Source organism: Panthera leo, chromosome F2 (genome assembly GCF_018350215.1).
Source record: "Panthera leo isolate Ple1 chromosome F2, P.leo_Ple1_pat1.1, whole genome shotgun sequence".
Lineage (NCBI taxonomy): Eukaryota > Metazoa > Chordata > Mammalia > Carnivora > Felidae > Panthera > Panthera leo.
In genome coordinates, this window is record NC_056695.1 from 83,141,183 (window position 1) to 83,161,933 (window position 20,751).

The 20,751-nt window shown below is 43.0% G+C and overlaps 1 protein-coding gene across 4 annotated transcripts; it reads right to left on the bottom strand.

Annotated features, from left to right (window-relative positions):
- Nucleotides 1–2,433: 2,433 nt before the first annotated feature.
- Nucleotides 2,434–20,576, bottom strand: LOC122210850 (zinc finger protein 252-like). Of its 4 annotated transcripts, none has more exons than XM_042923775.1 (5): nucleotides 20,519–20,567; nucleotides 18,323–18,397; nucleotides 17,810–17,936; nucleotides 17,118–17,231; nucleotides 2,434–6,561 (listed from the first exon to the last, which is right to left on the bottom strand). In XM_042923775.1, the coding sequence occupies exons 2-5, from the start codon at nucleotides 18,359–18,361 to the stop codon at nucleotides 4,202–4,204; spliced, it is 2,640 nt and encodes an 879-aa protein (XP_042779709.1). In that variant the 5' UTR covers nucleotides 18,362–18,397; nucleotides 20,519–20,567; the 3' UTR covers nucleotides 2,434–4,201. The 4 variants fall into 4 exon arrangements, with proteins under 4 accessions (XP_042779709.1, XP_042779710.1, XP_042779712.1 ...); XM_042923776.1 differs by having other exon boundaries at nucleotides 18,323–18,415; nucleotides 20,519–20,549; XM_042923778.1 differs by lacking the exon at nucleotides 18,323–18,397 and having other exon boundaries at nucleotides 17,118–17,197; nucleotides 20,519–20,576.
- Nucleotides 20,577–20,751: the final 175 nt, after the last annotated feature.

The window sequence follows — 20,751 nt, forward strand, 5'->3', positions numbered from 1 at the left end:
ACTTGACTCCATGAACTCCTACTCTGGTGAACAACAGCAATAACTTGAACCAACATCAGTTCAGAGCCAGAGTCCAGTATCCCCTCCCCTTGCCTGATCAGCCTCAGACTACCAGGAACAAGCCTATACTCCAACCAAGTTAGGGTCATGGAGCTATTACCACAAGGGTGACAAATGAGATCTGTGGGGTGTCTCACCAAAGGAAAATGGAGTTGTTACAGGACTTCAGGGAAGGGTGTTTAGGTGAAATCTGTCTGAAGCAGTGCTTGGACAGGCAGGAAGCAAAACTAGGCTGTGAGTAGTGGGTCAACATTGGTTCTGGACTGTGAGGTGGACCCAGTCTCCTATTTCCCTGGAAACCACAAAATATAGATGTGGAATATGGGGTCCTAAACTCCTTATCTGGTTCCAGTTGTAAATCAAGGCTGCTTCTCTGTGCAGTGACTTAGATCTGTCAGGAAAGAGTGGGTGTCTCATTCTTGATAATTTATCACACATCCCTGTTTTCTGTGACATTAGAGAACAAAGTTCTTCAGTAAGAAAACAGAGGTAAAATGTCATGACATTTTAAAGGCACATATCGTTTTTGGGAAAGTATTGTCTCCTATTAACTTTGAAGCTGGCTTTATCCTCGTCTGCAATTCCAGCAGTTTAATAGATTGTTTTCTTCTTCAGTCCAAGCTAATTCTTACTTTCTCATCTCTCATAAGGGTGGGTATTTCCTGTCTTTCAACATGGTTACTCCATAATTGGCCACATTCCCTTTTGGAAAGGAAATAAGGTATAGTATAAAATTGGGGGAGAGCATTAGGGTCTTTCCTCAAGGGAATCTGGCCTTTTCTTCTTTCAAGAAGTTCAGGTGTCTCTTCACCAAATACATGGTTTTTTCACTTACACTGATAGAAACTTTAGTGGGCCGTCTATCTATTTGTCTCAGAGACACCATCACCATTATCCAGGGCCAAAACATCTATGTTCTAACTGTTCTGATCACTGCTCTGGCTCTGGGCCTGTTAAGGTGACACACTTCCACTGAAAAGGTTATGAGCTCCTGTCTGGTATTCAACAATCCCCACTGAGTTATGGAACCCATTTTCCTGACAGCCCTCCTACTGTCATTCCTAGCCTATAGAAATTAGCCACTGTATCACCTTCCCAGGACGTTGGTGCTCCCCCACCAATGCATTTCTCAAGCTTGGGTGATGCTCCTTGAGGGAAGTAGGCTCCAGCCACTACAGAATGAGTATCTCTTCCAGAAAGCTTCTTTTCATCAACTGGAGAAAGTGAAATGTCCTTCTCTTCTCAATTGTAATTAATTTACTTGGTTTAGAAGCTAGGGTCCCAAGGGATGACTGCTCTGTGGTAAGCAACAAGTGTAGCACAGAGCGGGTCTGCACCATCAGAAGACAGTCTGCCTCCCAGCCAATATTGATGTCATCACCAAGCTAAGTAAAAAATTAGGTAAGAGAGAAATTTATGACTGGAATGGAGCATATGAACGACTATGTAAATAAGATCTAATACAATTTGGGTGAAATACTTAACTGAAAACTAAAACAATTAGAAACTCATCACAGGAATTAGAAGGGATGTCTTAGCCATAGTTACTTAAACAGAGGATTAAAATAAAGGCTGGAATTCTTAATTAAGTAAACATCTGCACTGTATATAAAGATGGATTTAAAAAGAAAAAAAAATATTTCTTCTGGATTTGGCATTCTAAGATCACATGCAATCTTGAGGAAGACACTGTCATGGCTTCTTAGTCTTTCTGTCTCTTGAAAGGATGGGAGACCCTTGGAGCAAAAACAGTTAATTTGTCTTCCTTCCTAAAGGGCCCTTCTCTAGAAGCAAAAGTTATAACTGAATAAAAAGCTCCAAGGCCCTATCTCAGACTGAGAAACCAGGAGAGCCAGAAGGAGCTTCTGACACAACTTCCAGAGACTAAAGTTTCCAGCCACCTCAGGAAAAGACAGACAGTCTCTTTCTTATGTGGAACATGCCTGTCGGGCAATGGTTAGTGAAGTCATAAGCCAGAGGCTCCTACCTTTGAACTGTTTCTCATTTTCCGTCATTGATCAAACACCTAAAGACCCATCTACCAAACCGCATTTAAGTAAAATGTACCATTTGGAATCAGCAGATGGGCCAGCCTTGGGGCTGCAAGCTTCCTACCAGCACTGCCTTCATTCTTGGGGTGCTGGGGTGCAGCAGGTGCTAGCCTGCAGGACTCAGGAGGTATCAAGAGCCTGGGTGGTGGAGCCACACAGAGAGCACTACCACTGAGCAGACTGTGCCTCAGGTCTCACTGTGAAACAGGATAAATAAAAGTACCTGCGTCACTGAATCGATGTGAGGGCTAAATGAGAAAACCCATGCAAAGCATTAATCACAATGCCTGGCACATGCTAAGGTAAAAAAGTAAAGGTTTATTGACTGAATCACAATTTTCATTCAGCATACAACCATTATTATCACAGTAAATTCATTCCCATTTTCATTTTTTAAGTCAAAGCTATTTGCGGTGAAGTATGCTTAGGAGGATTATCATCAAGAGGCAGATTTTTCTAATCAGCTTTTCAACATTCTAAGAGAAGTAAAGACCACTGCCACTACCATATGGGCAAGAGCCTGGAAAATAAAATCTGAAGTACAGGTCAAGTCAATGTAAGAAAAAAGAATGGAGTCAAATTCTAAGCTCCTTTAATAAATGGGAAAACTGGAATAATTTTATTAGTGAAAATGACACTATAAAGGAATAAAATGGCCAATTGCTCTCACTTATTCTTTCTTACCCTGATTCTTATATACAAAGCACCATTCCATTATAGCTTATCCCAAATATTAACTGGTCAATCTCCTCTCAAGTGTTTGTTCATATGGCATTCAGATTGTTCATCAAAGACTCTAAGCTACTTTCAGTTGTCAGATTTCAGCTTCTACAACTGTTTCTTACAGACTGCTGTTGCTGAATTTCTATTTATTTATAACCTGTTTCAGACCATTTTGATGTTAATCTTTCCTCTACAAAGAAAGTAGGAAAAAGTGCTAAAGAAGTTTCTGGAGAACAGGGTTCTGAGGATACTGAAGTGAACCACTCATAAGGGAACCTGGGGCAGAAGCGCCACAGGCAAGGGTGGCAACTCTGGAAACTGGCTTTAGGAAAACAGAGCTCCCAGGATATTTGTCATCTCAAACATCAAGAACCTAAGGACACTGAGACCTTGCTGACCAACATCACTCTGGAGGACAAAAGGCAGCTTTAAAACATGCACACAAGAGTTCCCAGGCTGACAAACAACTTGCACAATTATCTACCTACCTACCTCACCTGGAATCCTGTCCTCTGGCAGCAGAAGGACCTGCCACTCCTCACCAGAGTCTGCTCAGTGCCAGGCTGCCCAGAACACGGTTATGACCACTCACCTTCTCCCCCGGAGAAACTGATACAGAATACACCAACCTTGGTTTTGAGAACAAAACCTGTTAAGTCATATCCCATATACCACTGTGTGTCTACTTTATGGCTACTTTCCTCCCAATTCACAGGATTTTGTCTTTCCCAATTACCTTGTAGAAAAACCCATTTTACTTGTGTCATTCGACTTCTTAGAAGGATCTTAAAAGTTTCAATCTACACATAGGCCTCATGTCATTCCTTAACAAACTTTACTCAAGCTCATAAGGTTTCTCTCCTGTCTGAATTATCTGATGCTGAAAAGGGATAACATTTTTGAAGTTAAAGGGATATTCCTCACAATAGAACGAAAACATTTTGAAGAGGGCCGAACAAAGAAATCCCAAACTGGCTCTATCATGATTGAAAGTGCAAGGATTCCAGTGAACTTTTCTTGAACCTGAAATAGATGAGTACAAGGAAAGAAAAGCAAGTGACCACATAAAATACCTCACTGCACCTTAAGATCTGGTGCTATGAAAACATGATTTTAAATAAGTATATTTAAGCCGTGCTTGTTTAAAGTACTGAAGCACAGGGCCACCCTCTGAATCTGAGGGAAGGCATGTGACCTTGGAATTTTTAGCACATAATTTTGCAGCCTACCTTTAGTTAACAGCACACTGGGAGATCTTAAATCACTGGAGAGATGAATCTCCAAAATGAAAGCTGTAAAAGTGACAGCTTTCCCATCAGTACATTGCTTCTGATGTAAAACAGGGAAGACTATCGAATAAAGTGGAGTTATTCTCCATTGTGAACTTTACGATGCTGAATGAAAGCTGCCTGTGCACTAAAGAGGGCCCCACAATTAATACACTTATAGGCTTGCTCTCCAGTGTGAATTTTCTCATGACCAGTAAGAGTTATTCTCTGACTAAAAGTTTTCCCACATTCATTACACGTATAAGGTCGTTTTCCACTGTGAACTCTCTGATGACGAATGAGGTGAGAGCTTTGTCGGAAGGATTTTCCACATTCAGTGCATTTGTAGGGTTTCTCTCCTGTGTGAATTCTCTTGTGTTGGATAAGGGACAAGCGTGCACTGAAGGCTTTCTCACATTCATTGCACATATAGGGCTTCTCTCCAGTGTGAATCCTCTGATGCTGAATAAATTGTGAATGCTGACTGAAGGCCTTGCCACACTTCTCACATTCATAAGGCTTCTCCCCTGTATGAATTCTGTGATGCTGGACGAGAGAGGAGCGGACGTTGAAGGCCTTCCCGCAGTCACTGCACTCGTAGGGATTCTCTCCAGTGTGAATCCTTCGATGGCGGACAAGGTGTGCACTCTGGCTGAAGGCTTTTCCACAGTCTCCACACTCATAGGGCTTCTCTCCATTGTGTGTTCTCTCATGTTTAATTAGGGTGGATATCTGCCCAAAGGTTTTCCCACACTCGTTACACTCATAGGGTTTCTCTCCAGTGTGGCTCCTCTGATGCTGAATGAGGTGTGAGCCCTGGCTAAAAGCCTTCCCACATTTGTGACACTCATAGGGCTTTTCACCATTATGGACCCTCTGATGCTGAACAAGGGAAGAGAGCACACTGAAGGCTTTACCACACTCATTACATTCATAGGGCTTCTCACCATTGTGTGTCCTTTGATGATGAATGAGATTAAAACTCTGGCTGAAGGCTTTTCCACACTCATTACACTCATAGGGTTTTTCTCCAGTGTGAATTCGCTGATGCTGAATCAGATGTCCCTTTTGACTGAATGTCTTCCCACACTCATTGCATCCATAAGGTTTTTCTCCAGTGTGAATTCTCTGATGCTGGACAAGGGACAGGCGAGCGCTGAATGATTTTCCACACTCATTGCATATATAAGGCTTCTCACCAGTGTGAATTCTCTTGTGCTGAATGACTTGGGAACGTTGACTGAAGGATTTCCCACATTCATTACACCTATAGGGTTTCTCTCCAGTATGAATTCTCTGATGAACGATAAGGGTTCGGTTCAGGCTAAAGGATTTCCCGCATTCGTTGCATTCATAGGGTTTTTCTCCTGTGTGAATTCTCTGATGTTGAATGAGAGATAATCGTGCACTGAAGGCTTTGCCACACTCAGTACAGTCATAAGGTTTCTCTCCAGAATGAGTTCTCTCATGCTGAAGGAGGTGTGACTGTCTACTAAAAGCCTTCCCACATTCCTTACATGTGTAAGGTTTCTCTCCGCTATGAGTTCTCTGATGATGAATCAGGTTAGAGCTATGACTGAAGGCTTTCCCACACTGATTACACTCATGAGGTTTCTGCCCAGTATGAATCTTAAGATGTTGACTATACGATGAACGTGTACTGAAAGCTTTTCCACATTCACTGCACTCATAAAGTCTTTCTCCAGTGTGAATGTCATGGTGCTGAATGAAGTAGGCATGAGCCCCGGAAGCTTTGTCGCACTCAGCGTAGGTGTGGGGCTTCTCTCCACAGTGAACTCTCTGATGTTGGTTGAAGACAGAGCAGTGGCAGGAAGTTTTTCCACATCCACCACACTCAAAGGGCTTCTCTCTGGTGTGATTACTCCCACGTAGAGAAAGAGCTCTACTCCGGCTGAAAGGTTTTCCACACTCAGTCCACTCGAAGGATTTCTTTGGATTGTTAACCCTCTGACTCTCACCAGGAACTGAACTCTGCCTGGCCACTTTCACAAACACATCTGTCTGACATGATCTTTCTCCTAGATGGAAACATGGGAGATTAATGAGGTCCTGAGTTTGTTGAAAGTCATCTACATGTGGCACATTCTGGTGGAGACTCTCCCCTCCAGACCCTCGATGAAATCCGACAGGGTTTGGGTCTGCAGTGCAGTTTATCTCCGTGGAACCGGATATCTGGCCTTCCCCCATGGGGGTTTTCACACGTGTCAGTGTCACCGGTCTGGAATTGTTCTTCTGGGAGAAGGATTTCTTAAGTCTTTCCACTGTAGATTTTCCCCAATAATTCTTTATCTTTCCCTCAGTTTTACACATTTCTTCAAAATCAGATTCCTTGGATATATTTCTTGCATGTTCTTCTGATTTTGCTCTCTGGGACTCCATTGCTTTGGAAATTTCCTGTTTTGGAGTTAATTCCTTTTTTTCCATTAGAGACTCAAAACCTGAAAGAATGAAGAAAAATGAGTTATGTGTATTCTACTATGGGAAAAAGAATTAGAGCATAAATAGGAACATTTATATGAAACAAGTATCTCCTAGGAGGACACTGGATTTTCAGAATGCAAAAGCAAAAAATGACCTTAATGGGATGAGGAAAGAGGGGAGAGAAGCATTCTATCAAAGCAACAAAAGCTGGTGTGGGGAGGAAGTAAGGAGAAGCCCAAGGTCAAAGTGTTACATCTGCAGACGGGCCAACTAGGCACAGATGGAGCAGAAACGGTGAGGCATGACTTGAGGGCGCTCAGAAAGGTGATGAGGGTAATAGGAGTGGAGGCTCGGAAGGTCACCACCTCTGTTGATCATGCCATTGCTGCATACTTTGCAAACAAGGTATCTTCTTATAGCTTCTTATAGCTTTCTATAATAGATATTCAAATATTTGTTTAAAAATAAATGAATGATAAATGGCTTATAATGAATAAAGGGTATACAGAGTAATAGATAATGGAAAGATGATTTGATATGGACAAATTGGCTTTATAGAAGCAAATTAGGGTAAATAGAGAAAAATAGATACAAAGAAAAGATACAAAAACAGATACTCATCCAAACAGCAGGCACAGTACAAGGCAGAAAAGCTAAATGTGTGCAACAGTCCATACTACACATTCCCAATGTACAAAAGTACCTGAGTATTGGTAAAAATTGTGATACAACTGAATTCTGAAATTCAATGAAAGGAAATTTACTAAAGACAAAACAAAAATTTCACACTAAACCACTAAATCATGTGGACACAATGACTGTTGGAAGGACAACCCAGGTCAGAACACTGAGAGGGGAGCCCTACTGTGGGATGCCATGAAAGCATAATTGAACCTCTCTTTTGTAAACTAGTTATTATAGAGCTGTAACAGGCTGTTACTTGCAGACTGTTTGGCCAGATAAGGAAACAGAGCTGAAAACGTTGATTAGATGGTGTCTAGCATTGGGCTAAGTCCTTTTAAAAGACTTCAGTGAACTACTCACAATACTTCAAAGGGATTTACTTAAGTATGGAAGCTAAAAACAAACAAAAATTTATTCTAGAAACTTATGAGCAGTCTGAAGGGGCAGACTCTGGATGTAAACATCCAGAATTCCTGTGGCTTCTATCAGGAGTATCTGAAGTGTCAAGAGTCCTCAACATCTTAGGAGTGGAGTCTAAAAAGATCTCAGTTGAGAGGTATTATTTCACTGGGTAGGAAATAATTAAGAATGTGAACAAAATGAGAAACCACAGAAGAGGGGTGCCTGGGTGGCTCAGTTGGTTAAGTGTTCGACTCTTGATTTTGGCTCAGGTCATGATCTCACGGTTTGTGGGACTGAGCCCCACTTTGGGCTCTGTGCTCACAGTGTGGAGCCTGCTTGGGATTTTCTCTCTCTCTGTCCCTCCCTGACTTGTGTGCACTCTCTCCCTTTCAAAAACAAACAAACGAACAAACCACAGAATAGAATGATCTGTGGGTCAAGAAGCAACATCTCATGCTGATTCATGCTGCCATTTTCCCTCAGGAATCTAGTGATTCTTGGTTGCCTATTTGTATTTTAACACGAGACAATAAAAAGATGCTTGGGAACTCTGTGTATGAATGGTACTTGTCAAGTAGAGGCACATTTGAGTAAGGTGGTAGTTATAAGGCCAGGGCATCCCCAAATGTCAAAATTTAGAAGTCTTTCCTCTATGGTTGGTTTTTTGAGGCAATCCCCTAACTTTTGCCTTAGATAGATGACGCCTTACTGTTGGGTATTCTTTGTACAAAGTTAGAGGAAGGATGTGTCACTATTAGCTGTTTCTGTATTTACACCTTTTAGTTGGTATCTCAGGATTCAGGTCTTTTAAAAAAAAAAAAAAAAACTAAACTAAAAACAACTCTTTATAAGTGGTAGACTGTTTTTCCATCAGGAGGTACAAAATGTCTGGTTGCTTCTCTTTTTTGCAATGTTAGCAGCCATTAGTGATCATTATTTATATTCATTTTTATTAAAAAAAAATTTTTTTTAACGTTTATTTATTTTTGAGACAGAGAGAGACAGAGCATGAATGGGGGAGGGTCAGAGAGAGAGAGGGAGACACAGAATCTGAAACTGGCTCCGGGCTCTGAGCTGTCAGCACAGAGCCCGATGCTGGGCTCGAACTCATGGACCGCGAGATCATGACCTGAGCCGAAGTCGGCCACCTAACCGACTGAACCACCCAGGCGCCCCTATATTCATTTTTAAATTTGGAATTTTGAAATAGTGATTTCTAATTTTGTCATTCTTTTATTTTTCTTTTATTTTTTTTTTTACAGCTGGAAGCTCTATGATGAGAAATTTCTACTCACCAATTGTTCAGTTATCCTGAGGTATAACACATCTTACAAAGGCAGAATAAACACTTGATATATTTATTCACCAGTTTTCAGAATAATGAATCAATTCCCTAGCATTCCTCAAAGGTGACCAATGAGTAGGAAATTACTCTAACAAAGTCTAACTCTAACAGCTTTAACAAAGCCTAAGACCAACCCCTTGACAAGACATGGCAATTCAATGTCATGTTATCTTTCTGCCAAAAGGAGACTTAATCCTCTTTCAAGAGTATGACATCAAATGGAGACTCTATAATGTTTTATCTATAATACTGACTCTCAATTAAATATCAGAAAGTATGTTAAGAAAAAGAATAATGACAAGAAACCAAGAGAAAAAAACACACAATAGAAACAAACCCACAGGTGATTCAGATACTGTCATGAACCAATTTCAAAAGCAAAACTGATTAGTATATATAAGAACATAAAGGGATACAGAATGTGACCAGAAATCAAACGGAAACTGAAATTAAGAGTTCAATAGAGAGTTTCTTAGCAGACAGGACATAATAGAACAGAGGATTACTTAACTGGAAGGTACACAAGTAAAAGTATTCTTAAGTTTCAGATTGAAACACAGAGGGGGAAAAAAGGACAGGAAATATAGAAAAGAGCATAAGAAACAGGTGTGATATGGCAGAACAGTGTAATATACGTATAGTTACAATCCCAGAAAAGAGGAGAAAAGGAACAGGACAAAAGAAATACCGGCTTCCTCACACCTATCAGAATGGCTAAAATCAACAACCCAAGAAATAATAGATGCTGGCAAGGATATGGAGAAAAAGGACGTTTGTGCACTGCTGGTGGGAATGTAAGCTGTTGCAGCTGCCCTGGAAAACAGTATGAAGGTTTCTCAGAAAGTTAAAAATAGAACTACCATATGACCTAGCAATTGCACTACTGGGAATTTCCCCAAAGAATACAAAAACACTAATTCAAAGGGATTCATGCACCCCTATGTTTACAGGAGCATTATTTACAATAGCCAAGATACGAAAGCAGCCCGAGTGTCCGTCCATTGATGAATGGATACACATGGTGTATATATGGACAATGGAATATTATTCAGCCATAGAAAAGAATGAAATCTTGTCATTTGTAACGACATGGATAGAGCTAGAGAGTATTATTCTAGGTGAAATAAGTTAGAGAAAAAAAATAACATATGATTTCACTCATATGTGCAATTTATTTTATTTTTTATTTTTTTTTAATTTTAACGTTTATTTTTGAAGGAAAGAGACACAGAGCATGAGCAGGGGAGGGGCAGAGAGAGAGGGAGACACAGAATCCGAAGCAGGCTCCAAGCTCTGAGCCATGAGCACAGAGCCTGATGCGGGGCTCAAACCCACGAACTGTGAGATCATGACCTGAGCTGAAGTCGGATGCTTAGCCAACTGAGCCACCTAGGTGCCCCTCATATGTGCAATTTAAGAAACAAAACAAATGAGCAAAGAAAAACAAAAGAGAGAGAGGCAAATTAAGAAACAGACTCTTAATTATAGAGAACAAACTGATGGTTTCCAGTGGGGAGGTGGGTATGGGGATGGGCTAAATAGGTAATGGGGATGAAGGAGTGCACTTGTTCTGATGAACAGTGGGTGATGTATGGAATTGTTGAATCATTCTATTGTACACCTGAACCTCATATCACACGGTATGCTAGCCAACTGGAATTAAAATAAAAACTTAAAAAAAAATATTAGCTTACAACTTTCCACAACTGACAAAAATCTACAAATCATTGCAAAAAGCTTGAAGAATCATAAGCAATATAAATGCAAAAAGACCCCACACCTGGGTATAACATAAAGTGCTAAAAACTAAAGAAAGAAAATATTTAGAGCAGCAAGAAGAAAAAGACTTATCAACTTAAAAGCAAAATAAGACCGCAGGCTGACTGTTCAACTGTAGAAGTGGAAGGCAGTAGAAAAAAGGGTGTTGTTAACGGGCTGAAGAAAATAAACGACAACACAGATTTCAGCATCTAGCAAAAACAATCTTCAAAACTGAAAGCTAGGAAATTGCATTTCCAGGATGACAGTGTAAAGAACTCACTGGATCCATGTTACAGCAAAACAAAGATGGTAAGAATTATAAAAACAGATGAACACAGGGGAAGGGATAGAAAAATAAGACAATAACAGAGAAGGAGGCAAACCATAAAAGACTCTTAAATATAGAGAACAAACAGGGTTGCTGTAGGGGAGGTGGGTAGGGGGACGGATTAAATGGGCGAAGGGCATTAGGGAGGGCACTTTTTGGGATGTGCACTGGGTGTCATATGTAAGAGATGAATCACTGGGTTCTATTCCTGAAGCCAAGACTACACTGTATGTTAACCACCCTGGATTTAAATTAAAAACAAAAACAAAAAAACAAAAAACAAAAATGACAACAACAAAAAACCAAACTAACAATGATTTAGTCTCCGGAAATTATCCTAAGGGCAAACTGCAAATCAAGAAGCAGTTTTCTTATTCAAGAAAATCTACTAAAATTTGTATGAACACTGAGAATGTAGGGCATTTGAGCCATGACCCACTCTATCTCTACCCACAGCTCAGCCTGACAGATGCTGTACTTGGGTTTGGTGGGGACAGGAAGAAGGGCCTTTCTCCTTGGCTCCCAGTGAAAGCTTACCACATCTCACCAGGAGGTTAGGCCACGGGTAGTTACCATTCCTTCCAACTCCAAGGCAAAGAGGCAAAAGTCCTGGTGAGTGTGGCTGAGAGGGCAGGGAGTCACCCTGCTGGAGTCAGAACAAACCTCTAACAATGCTTTAAAAATACCACAGCCCAAGTTTAATTGGATCAGACTGCTGAGCTATTTATACCCTAGGGTATTATCAAAACAGTAGAGCAATCTTTGTTGCTTTCCTCACATAGGAAATTCCAAGGGATTCAGGAGCTCTGTGCCAGAAATGGGGATGAGAACCAAATATATATTCATTATAAATCACAGTATCACAGATAGGAATATTTTATATGTGACAAAGACAGCACAGAGGAGGTGAGTGAATGCAGAGTGCTGTTGGGAGTCAGAAAATGACAGCAGGTGGCTAATGGAATGTACAGGAACAAATGAAGACAAATGGTAAATAAGAAAGTAAATACAACAAACTCTATATTCATTCTTGTTCTCATTTTTTTTCAATTTTCATAATAGACATAATTAACTATATAAAGTAAGAATTATGAAAACGAATTGTTTCACTTGGAACATACAGAGATGGAACTGTGTAACATTAGCACAAAGAGAGGAAGAGAAAATAAAGCCATGTAGGAGCAACAATTCTACATGCCCCTGGAATTGTTAGTATAAACCAGAAGGAGATTGATAAGTTAAGATGTACCTGGTAAGTTCTGGAGCAACCACGAAGAAACTAAAGGTACTAGGTACGGCCATGTAGCTGAACTCACCATTGGAACGGGACAGGCAGTGATTTGGGCTTCTTCAAGGCCAGGATTTGCCTCCTCTGCTCTTTCTCTGTCTCACAAGCCTGAGGACAGATGTGTTTATGATGTGGAGCATAGAGATGGGGCTGGAGATGAGCATTTGGACATGCTGCTCCAGAGGACGGCAGACAAAACAGATAAACTGGCTTCTGAACGAGCATGTCCAACAGGGAACACACCAAACAGGGACTCTACTACATGAGGAAAAGAAACTTTTATCTGTTCAAGCCAACGTATATATGGTCTATGAAATACTGTCACCTAGTGCCAAGAATGAACATTTCTACATAGGAAGATTTGGGGTGATTTTATTCTCATTGGTGTACTTCTCTACAAGACTATTTTGGTAAGATGATACGTGTTCACTGTATAAAAATACTTTTTTTTTTCTTTTTAGGCAGAGAGAGAGAATTCCAAGCAGGCCCTCAGCTGCACAGCCAATGAAGGGCTTGATCCCACCACTCTGGGATCATGACCTGAGCTGAAATCAAGAGTCAGCCACTCAAAAAACAGTCACCAGTCACCCCTAAAAATAATAAATTATCTTATTTTTTAAGTTTATGTATTTATTTTGAGAGGGAGAGCGAGCAAGCAGGGAAAGGCAGAGAGAGAATTCCAAGCAGGCTCTGCATTATCAATATAAGTCTGGTGTGGGGCTTGAACTCACGAACCATGAGACAAGACCTGAGCTGAAGTTGGAAGCTTAACTGACAGAGTCACCCAGGCACCCCCAAAATAAAACACACATTTCATAGCTTCCTACTCCTCTGGGATCAGAATCACATCTAACACACATCTAACACAGCCTGCTAGGCCCTAATGCAGTCCTGTCTACTTCTCTTTAAATTTTTTTTTTAATGTTTATTTATTTTTTGAGAGAGAGAGAGAGAGGCAGAGTGTGAACTGGGAAGGGGCAGAGAGAGAGGGAGACACAGAATCCGAAGCAGGCTCCAGGCTCCAAGTTGTCAACACAGAGCCCAATGAGGGGCTCAAGCCCACGAACCATGAGATCGTGACCTGAGCTGAAGTTGGGACGCTTAACTGACTGAGCCACCCAGGTGCCCCTGTCTACTTCTCTTTAAACATGTGTGTCTCTGTTCTGGTCTGTCCTCCCCTGTACACTATAGGCTCTGACAGCCACGAGGATGCTACCCAGCTTGTTCACCATAAGTAAGCCAGATCATAGCTGAGTGATACATTTGAATTCATACACGTTCTGTGCCCAATTCCCAGCCTGTCCTTGACAAATTCTTCTGCCTGGGTGTCCTTGTCCTTGGACCCCCTTCCCTTTTGCTCAGGTTCTTCTCAGGCTCCTCCTCCTACCTAAGAGGCAAAACCACAGGACCACCAGGACCACCAGACAAGGCCACCAGGAGAAGAAGCATGTTAAATGCTCAGCTGCAGGACGGTGAACATCCCTGAAACTGGGCAGAATGACAAAGTCCATCCTGGTCTCAGGTGGCACAGAGGAAACCACACAGTCTTGGAGCCAAACAGCCATGATTCAAATCCCAGCTACTCCCCAGCTGTGTGTAACTGACTCATCTCTCTGATCATCAACTTCCTCATCTATGAAATAGGGAAAATAATGCTTCTGGCATGGACTCTGAGCCCTCAAGAAATTGTAATGGGAGGTTGCACCAAAGGCCCTTGGAAATCTCCTGGAAGATAAACCACTTCTTACTTCCAGGTAAGGAGATATGACAAAATAGAAGTCATCAGGGGACAATGTTTAACATATTGTGTAACCCACAGAGGGTGGTGCATGTGGAGAAACGAAGGGGGACCCAAAAATAAGTTTAACTGGTTTAATTTCATCAGGCAAAATCTGGGTAAGAGAGTTACAGAGGCATGCTACCACTTAGTTACTTTACAGCACTTCTGCCAACTCTACCCCTTTCCTGCCAGCATGGACTCATTTCCCTATATGCCACCATTCCCACTGTGTGCACCCACATATACAGGAAACTCGATAAATGGACTGTGCAAAATTGCAGGGTACAAGAACAATTTGCAAAAATCAACTATATTTTTATACATAAGTAATGAAGAATTGGAAATACCATGCACAGCAGCATAAAAATAAAAATACTTAGGAATAAATCTGACAAAAGATGTTAAATGCCTCAATGCGGAAAACTAAAATACTACTGAGAAACTGAAACATAAATAAATGGAGACGTACATCTTGTTCATGGGTCAGAAAACACAATATATGTCAATTCTCCCCAAACTGGTCTATAGATTCAAAGCAATCACAATAAAATGCTAGCCGTCTAGCAGGAGCAGAAATCAACAAGCTGATTTTAAAGATCATATGGAAATACAGAAGACCTAGAATAGCCAAAGCAACTCTGAAAATGAAGAACAAAGTTGGAGAATTAATACTACCTGATTTCAAGACTTTTAAGTTTACTTATTTATTTTTGAGTGCACTTGAGTGGGGGAGGAGCAGGGAGAGGGACAGGGAGAGAGAGAGGGAGAGAGAGAGAATCTCAGGCAGGCTCCACACTGTCAGCATGGAGCCCAGTGCAAGGCTGGGACTCATGATCCATGAGATTATGACCTGAGCCAAAATCAAGAGTCAGACACTTAGCTGACTGAGCCACCCAGGCACCCCTGATTTCAAGACTTTTCATAAAGCCTCAGTAATCAAAACAGTATGATACTGCAGTAGAGACTGACAATAGACAAACAGAAGACAGCAGAGAGTCCAGAAATAAACCCACACATATATGGACAACTGATTTGTGACAAAAGCACAAAGGCAATACAAGTGGAGAAAAAATGGTTTTGTTTTTTTTTTTTTCAACAAATGGTGCTGAAACAAGTGGATTAACAAATTAAACAAATTAAAACTTGGTGGGGCACTGGGGTGGCTAAGTCAGTTAAGTGTCCAACTGGCTCAGGTCACAATCTCATGGTTCATGATTTTGAGCCCCATGTCGGGCTCTGTGCTGACAGCTCAAAGCCTGGAGCCTGCTTCGGATTCTGCGTCTCCCTCTCTCTCTGCTCCTCTCCTGCTCACGCTCTGTCTCTGTCTGTCTCAAAAATAAACATTAAAAACATTTTTTTAAAATAAAAATTAAAAAGCCAAAAAAATTTAGCAACCAGAAAGCAAAAAATCCAGTTAAAAAATAGGCAAAGACATGAACAGACACTTCACCACTGAAAATACACAGAAGGGAAACAAGTACATGGAAAGACAGCTAACATCTTTAATTACTAGAGAAATTAAAATTAAAACCACAATGAGACACCACTACACATCCATCAGAGTGGCTAAAATGAAAAAGATTGATGACACCAAGTATTGATGAGGATGTAGAGAAAATGGAACCCTCATCCATCGCTGGTGGGAATATCAAATGGTGCAACCAGTTTGGAAAAGAGTCTGGCAGTTTCGTAAAAAGTTAAATATATACCTACCATGTAATCCAGCCATTCTATTTCTAGGTATTTATCCAAGAGTAAAGGAAATGAATGGTCATACAGGGGTCTGCATACAAATGTTCACAGCAGCTTTATCTGTTATTAATCCCACACTGGAAACAACCCAAATGTCTGTTAACAGAATTGATAAACAAATTGTGGCATATCCATACAATAAAATACTAATCTAAAAAATAAACAAAATAAAAAATAAAAAAATTAATAAATAAGTTATTGATACAGTACGTGGAAGAATATCAAAAGAACTATGTTGAGTCAAAAGATGACAGACAAAAAAAAGAATACATGCTCTATGATTCCAATTATATAAAGCTCTAGGAAATGTAATTTATATAGACAGAAAGCAGATCAGTAATCACTTCACAATAGAGATGGGAAGAAGTGAGAAGGTGGGATTACAAAGAAACAGGAGAAAGTTTTGGGGGTAAAGGATATTCTTGCTATCTCGACTGTGGTGAATAGTTTCACATGTACATACATAATGCACAAATGTTAGCATATTGCACATGTTAAACACGCATGGCATATTAATGCTTAATATACCTTAATAAAGCTGTTTCTAAAAGGGGGAAAAATGCATGGAGTGTGGAGCCAGTATGCCAGAGATCCAACCCAGCTCTTTTCCTGGCCAGCTGTGTGATCTCAGGCCAGCAACTGAATCTCTCGTGCCTCAGTTTCTTGAGCACCAACTGTGAGGACCTTGGAAGATTGCATAAGTGCATGTACTCAGCACAAATGTCCAGGCATTGTTAGCTGCTGTGGTAGCACAGAGGATTCAGCTACACTTACTGTTCACTATTTATATGCCCATACTCTTTGCTACACATGAAGAAACCCTAACTCATGTTTTTCTCCAAGGCCCTGAATCAGCCTGGGAAGTCTAAGTGAGCAATAGCAGGAATGACTCTGGGCAGGAGGGCATATCTCTGGGTGGTCTTTCCAAGCAGCCAAGGCAGAGCTGACCAGCAAGGCCTGAGAAGGAATGGGCAGCCAGGGCAGGGAGTCAGCGCCCCAGAAAGATACCTGAGCTCTTTTCTGGGCTCTTTCTGATCATTTCCTAGGGTTAAGGGAACCACGAACTCATTTATGGGTATAGAGAGAAACGAGAAGGCAGAAATGGAGAAGAGGGAAAGCAAAGCCTTGGCAGTGACAAGAGATGTGGCCCAGAGCTCACAGAGAAGGGCCTGGAGAAGTGGCAGCACCTGCCAGCAGGGGCAGGAGAGCATGGGGGCATTCCTGGAGACTTACTTCCACTCCTGTGATTCCGGATCCAGCTCTCCTCAATTCTCAGTGACTGTGGGGCCCATGGTTCTTCCCCCTTCTCCAGCCTGGAGATGACATCAGGTTTGGAACGTTGAAGTCCTGTTCCAGAGAAAGGGAGCAAGACTGACAACTCATCCAAGTCCAGGGCAGGATGGCCCCATGGGCAGCACGTGTGTGCTGGTCATGACCTCCCCTGTCGCCTGGTCTGCTAATCAAGGAGACAGATTCAGGCCTCTGCCCCAGCTGAAAAAAAGTTAAACCCAGCTCTTCTGGGGGCTGTAGATAAGGGACAGAGTTGGGGCCTGAACACATCACACTAGAAGACTCATAGAGTCTTGGTGTCTACCAAGGACTGTCTACAAGGACTAAAGGGAAGCAGCACATTGTGGTGTAAGGTAGGGCTCTGAAACCAAATGGATTCAAATCCTAGATCTGTCCCTGACTGCCTGTATGAACTTAAATGAATGATACTCTTCTTCTATACTTCCTACAAGGAAATCAGGGTGTCCATGGCACTGCCTGTCCTCTCCTCTATGCAGACCAGGCCTGCCTGGGACCAGGGTCATAAATGTCTTGCGTTCGGGCCCAGGGGATGAGGAGCCTCTTAGCCCCAAGCCTAGCCCCAGTCCCATTCATGAGCAAGGAACCCAGAGCCCAACCTCAGAGAGAAGCCTTACCCAGTGAGACCAGATTTCTGTAGGTTTCCAGCATCACGTCCCTGTAGAGGCCTTTCTGAGCAGGGCCCAGACAGCCCCACTCCTCCCAGGAGAGGAGCACAGCCACGTCCTCAAAGGAAACCGAGACCTGGAATGACGAGATCTTGTTGCAACCCCAGGATCAGGCCCAGGGTGGGTCTGGGGTGTGGAGGAGCCATTAGGCTCAGGATGGGCAAAATCCCTCTGAACGCATGTACCAGACTTATCCTCACAAGAGTGGCCTCTTTGAGGCAGGCACCATTTCCACTTGTCTTTGTCTGCTGAACCCCTGCTCTCCACTGTGTCTGGTCCAGGGATTGGGAAGACACAGTGTGGAGCACATTTCAGGGACCTGAACTCAGGGACCAAGGACACTGGTGAAGACAGGGAGCCAACTACCCTCTGGGACCAGCCCCTCATAGAGAGAACCATGGAGAGACTCCAGCCAAGAAAGGGCTAAGGCCACACAGAGGTGTCTCCATGCATACCACTCACCTGGGGCCCATCAGGAAGGAGCTGCTTGACGGCTATCATTGGATCTCTGAGCTTTTCCCAAGGAGGTGGGCAAAACTGCAGGGAGAGGGAAGACTGTAATGGAGTGTGACCAGCCTGCTTTTCTCACAGCAACACTGAGACTTCTGTGCCTGGATCTCAAGAGGTCTATGGCAGCAGACATGGAGTGTGGGGCTGCCAGAAAGCCCTGGGAAGGGCAGGTGGACTAAGCACCCAGTAGTCTCTGAGACTATATCCCCTTGCCCACCATGAGGCCTCCCCAGCAGCCCCTGGTACAACAGCATCCTAAGGCCACCATGTGATGGCCCCAGCAGTGCACCTGGCTGGAGGAACCAATGGGCTGCATCTCAGGCCCTCTTAGGAGGTCCTGGAGAGTGGGCAAACACCTGAGGACAAGCAGACCAGGCTCTTTCTCATGCAGTGCACGACAAGTAGGGAGTCTGACAGACAAAATTTTAAGTGCCTATGACAGGTGACGATAAAGGATAGAAAGAATGAGTAGCATGAGGGCAGTACTTGGTGGTAGGAGATATTTTACAGAGGATAGTCAGGGAAGGCACCTTTGATAAAGCAACATCAAAGGAGAGATCTCACTGTAGTGAGGGCAGGCAATATGTGGATATTAGGGGAGATATATCCTAGGAAGGGGAAAGCACAAGTGCAAAGTTTATGAGGTGCAAGCTCACCTGATGTGTTCAAGTAAGGGCGAGGAGGCCAGAGGGGCTGAAGGGGAGCTGGGGAGGGCACGAGAAAAGAGGGTGGAGAGCCTCATAGACTATAGGATTTGGGCTTTAAATCTGAATGAGATGGGAAGCATCTAGAAGGTCTGGACAGTGATATGACCTTGACAGGTCTTGTGGCCTTTCCAGCTGCTGCTTTGAGAACAGACTGGGGGTGGGGGGTGGGGGCTATCAGGGCCTAAACAGGAAAACCAGTTGGAAGGCTCAGGCTACAATCCACTAGAGGTGACCAGAGTGGTGGCAGTAGCTGATAAGTGATCAGATTCTAGATGCATTTCAAAGGCATACTTAATAGGATTTGCTGATGAATTAGATTTGGGATAAGACATCAAGAATTCTGGCCCAAGGTATTGAGATGATGACATCTCCATTCACTCAAAAGGATAAGACTGTAGAAGTACATCTGAAGGGTAAAAATTAAAAATTGGTTTTGTATGTGTTGTATTTAAGATGCCTATAGACTTACAAGTGGAGAATGAGAGCTTTTGCATATATGGGTCCATAATTCAGGAGAAGGGCCGAAGCTGGCTGGGTATACACTGGGAACTGTCAGTATACATATGACATTTAGAACCCCTCCTCTGGTTTTACTACAGGCTGACAGGTGACATGAGGGTTATCACTCTCAGCAAAACCTTCCCAATCAGCCTCTGATACAAAGCTAGCTCCCACCTCCACAGCTCCCCACTCCATGCAAACGAACCCCTTAGTTCAAGTAGAAATGTGTATCGCTGGTAGGTCTGCACTCTGCCTTTGCTTCCAGACTGGCAGGAAGGCATGTAACACTGCTGCTGGAAGCATGGGCTCTGGAAGCTAAGACGGCTGAATTCCAAATTTGGATACACCACCTACTAATGCAAAGGTCCCCCGGTAAGTGACGAGTTTCTACACAGACCTTAAAATGAGAACACTACCGCTATCCTAAGTGACTATTTTGAGAATTAAATGAGGAAAATGTATAAAGTACTTTGTATAATGTTGGCAAACCATAACCAAGAAAAATATAACTAAACCTTAATCACGATCATTAAGGCAATGTTTATTGACCGCCCAACAAATGAATGAACGAACGCCGTGATTGTTCTAGCTCCAGAAAGTGATTCCTGCTTGTCCACTTCAGACCCAGGAACCGAGGTCCCTTCCCTGACAGCTTTAGCAACTCTATCCTTTCACCTAATCTGCTGCGTGAAAAGCACTTTTCGAGAAAAAGCACAATTTGATTCATCCCCTGACCACGTCCCAACCTCGCCTCCTCGTTAAGGCCTTCTTCATCCACGCGGCGACCCAGGGAGCCTGGACGCCACCGAGCGGGTTTCCGCGGGGGCCTCCGCCCTCCCCTGCCCGCCTCCCCACACTCCACGCCACCTCCACGCCACCTCCGCGCGCTACCCACGGCCGCTCAGACACCTCCGCGCCGGCCGCCCTCGCCCAGACTCACTCAGTTCGGACACGGAAGGACGCGCCCCTCGCAGACGCCAGGCCCTGAGCGCCAGAGCGGCCGGACAGGAAGTGCCCGCCTTGAACTTCCGCCGCGCCCTCCATCTCGCCACCAATCGGGTTCCCGGTTCCGGAGGCTGCTCACAGAAGACTCTGCGCTACTGGCAAGTTCCTGGGTCCTGGTCCTGAGTTGGTTGCCAGAAGCAGACTGGCCTTGTGAGAAATGTTAAAAGC

Bases quoted from the DNA above. Each gene is read 5' to 3' on its own strand.
- LOC122210850 (XM_042923775.1), bottom strand. From the start codon at position 18,361: ATGATAGCCGTCAAGCAGCTCCTTCCTGATGGGCCCCAG. The intron at 17,937-18,322 runs GTGAGTGGTATG...TCGTCATTCCAG, and splicing joins TCCTTCCTGATGGGCCCCAG to GTCTCGGTTTCCTTTGAGGA. The intron at 17,232-17,809 runs GTAAGGCTTCTC...TCTCTGGAACAG, and splicing joins CAGAAATCTGGTCTCACTGG to GACTTCAACGTTCCAAACCT.